At 35.4% G+C, this 3,364-nt stretch overlaps 1 protein-coding gene across 2 annotated transcripts in view; it reads left to right on the forward strand.

Moving 5' to 3' along the window:
• CUNH9orf72 (chromosome unknown C9orf72 homolog) overlaps positions 1 to 3,034 on the forward strand; it is a 34,940-nt gene extending 31,906 nt beyond the window's left edge. For both annotated transcript variants that reach the window (XM_019517030.1, XM_019517029.1), the window contains 2 exons: positions 240 to 349; positions 462 to 3,034. In XM_019517030.1, coding sequence (XP_019372575.1) covers positions 240 to 349; positions 462 to 648 — 297 coding nt within the window. In that variant the 3' untranslated portion in view covers positions 649 to 3,034. The remainder of the gene's footprint in view (positions 1 to 239; positions 350 to 461) is intronic.
• The last annotated feature ends 330 nt before the right edge of the window (positions 3,035 to 3,364 follow it).

The following is a 3,364-nucleotide window of genomic DNA, read 5'->3' on the forward strand; positions in this document are numbered from 1 at the left end:
ATTTTGAACTAGAGTGCAGAGGGGTGAGGGAGAATTGCTGAATCATGGGATTGTTCCCTGGCCAGGAGTATAATTAAAAGTTGTTTTCAGTTTAAAGTGCCTGGCTGCTTAATATACCTGCTGCAGGAACTCTTGGAGAACTGCAACTTAAGTTTAGATTCATTCTTAGAATGGAATTTGAATGATATAGGCTTAACATATAACATGTTTAGCTAATTTTCTACTGTTACTTCTAACAGATCTTTCATTTGAAACCTGGCTTGTCTCTGAGGAGTGCTTTCCTTGCACAGTTCCTGTTAGTCCTTCACAGAAAAGCTTTAACTCTTATAAAGTACATAGAAGATGACACGTAAGTAAAAAGATATTGGAAACGCAGGGTATGGGAATCTCTTGCTGTTCACTAAAAATCATTCTGTACTCTAAAAATGTTATTTTGTTTGTTTGTTCCGTTACTTTTGCAGGCAAAAAGGAAAAAAGGCTTTTAAGTCTCTTCGGAGCTTAAAGATAGACCTTGACTTAACAGCAGAGGGCGATCTTAACATAATAATGGCTTTAGCTGAGAAGATCAAACCAGGTCTACATTCCTTTATTTTTGGGAGACCCTTCTACACTAGTGTGCAGGAACGTGATGTGCTAATGACATTTTAACAATACATTGGTGTGTGGTATTTCAATTCTGGATGTTGCTGAAAGAGTTACCAACATAAACACCACTTCCCTCTGGGCAAGCTCTGTCCTTCTCTTATGCAGCGCTATATAAATAAAAACACTACAGTCCGTCAGAAGTGAGCCAGCAGCATTATTAGGTGGAGAGTCACTTCAATCAAAGCAGTCTTTTTCAGAAGAATCCCTGTTTTGTGTGCGTGTACATGTTCCCCAGTGGAAATGAAGATTTCTGCGGATTTTGTTAGACGTCCATTGTGTAAACTTGGCCACAATTGTGGTTTTCAGAATCACAAAACATTCTGGCTTAAACTAATTTGAAGGGAGGTTTTTTTTATATTCTCCGAAGAGATTACACAACTCTTTCTTCCCTTCCTCCCTGCCCCAACATCACTTTCCTTCAATTTTATGTCAGTTTTCCCCATTCTGCTAATTGTATTTCCTAGTATTATGGTAGAAAACAAATTCTGCCCTGCAGCATGGGGCCCTTTCATCTGTGAACTAGAAAATGGAAAAGAGATATTTCTGTTTCTTCTTTTATTCTGTCATGTGTGATGTTTGCATGAAATCTACCTTCCTTTTCCCCTCTGTTCCAACTCCTGTGAAAACTTTTGGTTATTGAAGCTGAAGAATTTTTTTTAAAACCTTGAAAAGGCCAAGAGAGAAGAGTATTTTGCGGTATCATTCTTTGAAGCAAAGTACTAACGTTTTGCAGATAGAATAAAACTGATGGATAGAATACTGCTTTTAAAACTGGGTCATTATTTTATCTGCTTTATAAGTGCCAAGCAGGATGTTCTGTCACTGATTATGTTGGACCATCATGCATTTCCCTGTTTAATGACCCAACATAATTGAGCTCTTTCAAAACACGAAAATTTGATTTTTATGCTTGAATAGTAATTGCCAATCTTTCCTTTTATAATATGCTGCTATTTTTCTCTATTAATAAGAGCAAGGGCCAAATTAAGATGTTAGACCACCTGTGCCTTTTCTTTTTGGAAACAGATGCAAACAGACAGCTATTTTCTTTTCATGTTGTTTTTATCAATATATTCATTGTAACTTACCTGATGAATTGAGGTGGTTGTGAACTAATAGGAATAGTGAAGTTCTTGGATAAAACCAAACCTGATTTGCTCAGATGCTAATCTTTCCTCCATCTCCAGTTCACCTCTATTGCTTGTTCTGGTTTCTTGGAGAAGATAAAGGGTAGGAAGAATATGGGACATATATTTTACCTGCCTTTCACTTTTTATTTCTTACTTGAATAATCTGAGCTTTTGAATTTATTTTCAAGTTTCCTAGAGATGTTCAAGATTTTGCCATCATACTGCATGCTCTGCTGTAATCAGTAATCAATCTGCATTGCATGCTGCTTTTTTGCCAAAGCTAGGAATCTACTTCTATAAGTGCAATGTATTAGTGTAAGTGCAATGACTGGACGTTACTTGTCAAAAAACTATCTTTGTTATCCTGTATTTCTAAGTAAAGTTGTTGCTTTCCTACTACACCCCTTTTTGGAGTTTATGATGAGATGGTTTTCTCTTTAAACTAGCCCTTTTCTATGATGCTGTTCTGTTAGGTGAAAGTCATGCTTCTGATTTATTGCCTCCCTTAAAAAGGGATATTGTCAAATACCAAATGTCCAAAATTTATCATTTTCTTTTAGGAAAGTGTATTCTGCAATCCAGATGTTTAGAATTAAATTTTTTAACAACTTGGATGTGCAGGGGTGCACCAGAGATGCATGTGCAATTATTTTGATGGCACATGAAAGCCCGTTATGTGCAAATGGCCATAATTTGCTATTCGTCTATTCAGTTACCTGATTACATGTATAAGGAGTTTAAGTAGGAACCTTGCAAAATATATCAAGCTCTTGGATACCCTTCCCCCAGTTTCTCACCAGGAAAGCCATTGTTAAAATTATGCTGACATATTCAGTGATGCAAAGATTCAGATTCTATTTTACCTTTTTGTTGCTAATTTTTCTTCTGCATTTTAATCAGCTTGCCAACTAGAAAAGGGCATAATTGACAAAATATCTGACTCAATTTTCTGAAATGTAAGTAATTAAGGGGTTCATGTCCAGCTGGTTTTAGATGCAGGGTGGAATGAATCATTCTAACTTTTGTTAATGCTTTGACACTACTAACAGTGAAACTCTGTTTGAAAATATGTTAGTGTTCACTCTGAGATAACTAAATGCTGGAAATTTGTTCAGCTGCTAGTTTTGTTGCACTATTGTCATGAGTACAGACTGTACAGTGAAATTATTTATTAATACATTTGCATGCTGTGTTGTAAATCTTTTTGCTCAGGAGAAGAAAGGCTTTCTAATAAAATGCACATGTTATTTTATTTGTTACTTTTGAGCGTCTCTTGAATTTTTTTTCACAGAAACATAATTCTGCGTACAAGGTCAAATGAGTTAAACTATTTTAAAAAATTAAGGGAAAAGATCCTTTTTTACCAGAATGAGGAGAAAATTTATTCTTCCAAATAATATTTGGAAGAATATTCCAAATGCAGGATCTTAGGCTATGTTGGTGAAGACATTAAATATAACTGACACTTGGCAGCATCTTTGAATAAATACAAGACAACTAGTAAGTGTAAAGATGTTAATCTTCTAAAATTGTACACTTCAGAACTCAGGGTCTCTGATTCTTCATGTTTCAGTTTATTTCCAGTGATA

Source organism: Gavialis gangeticus, unplaced genomic scaffold (assembly GCF_001723915.1).
Source record: "Gavialis gangeticus isolate Ggan-Ray unplaced genomic scaffold, GavGan_comp1, whole genome shotgun sequence".
NCBI classification, from domain to species: Eukaryota; Metazoa; Chordata; order Crocodylia; family Gavialidae; genus Gavialis; species Gavialis gangeticus.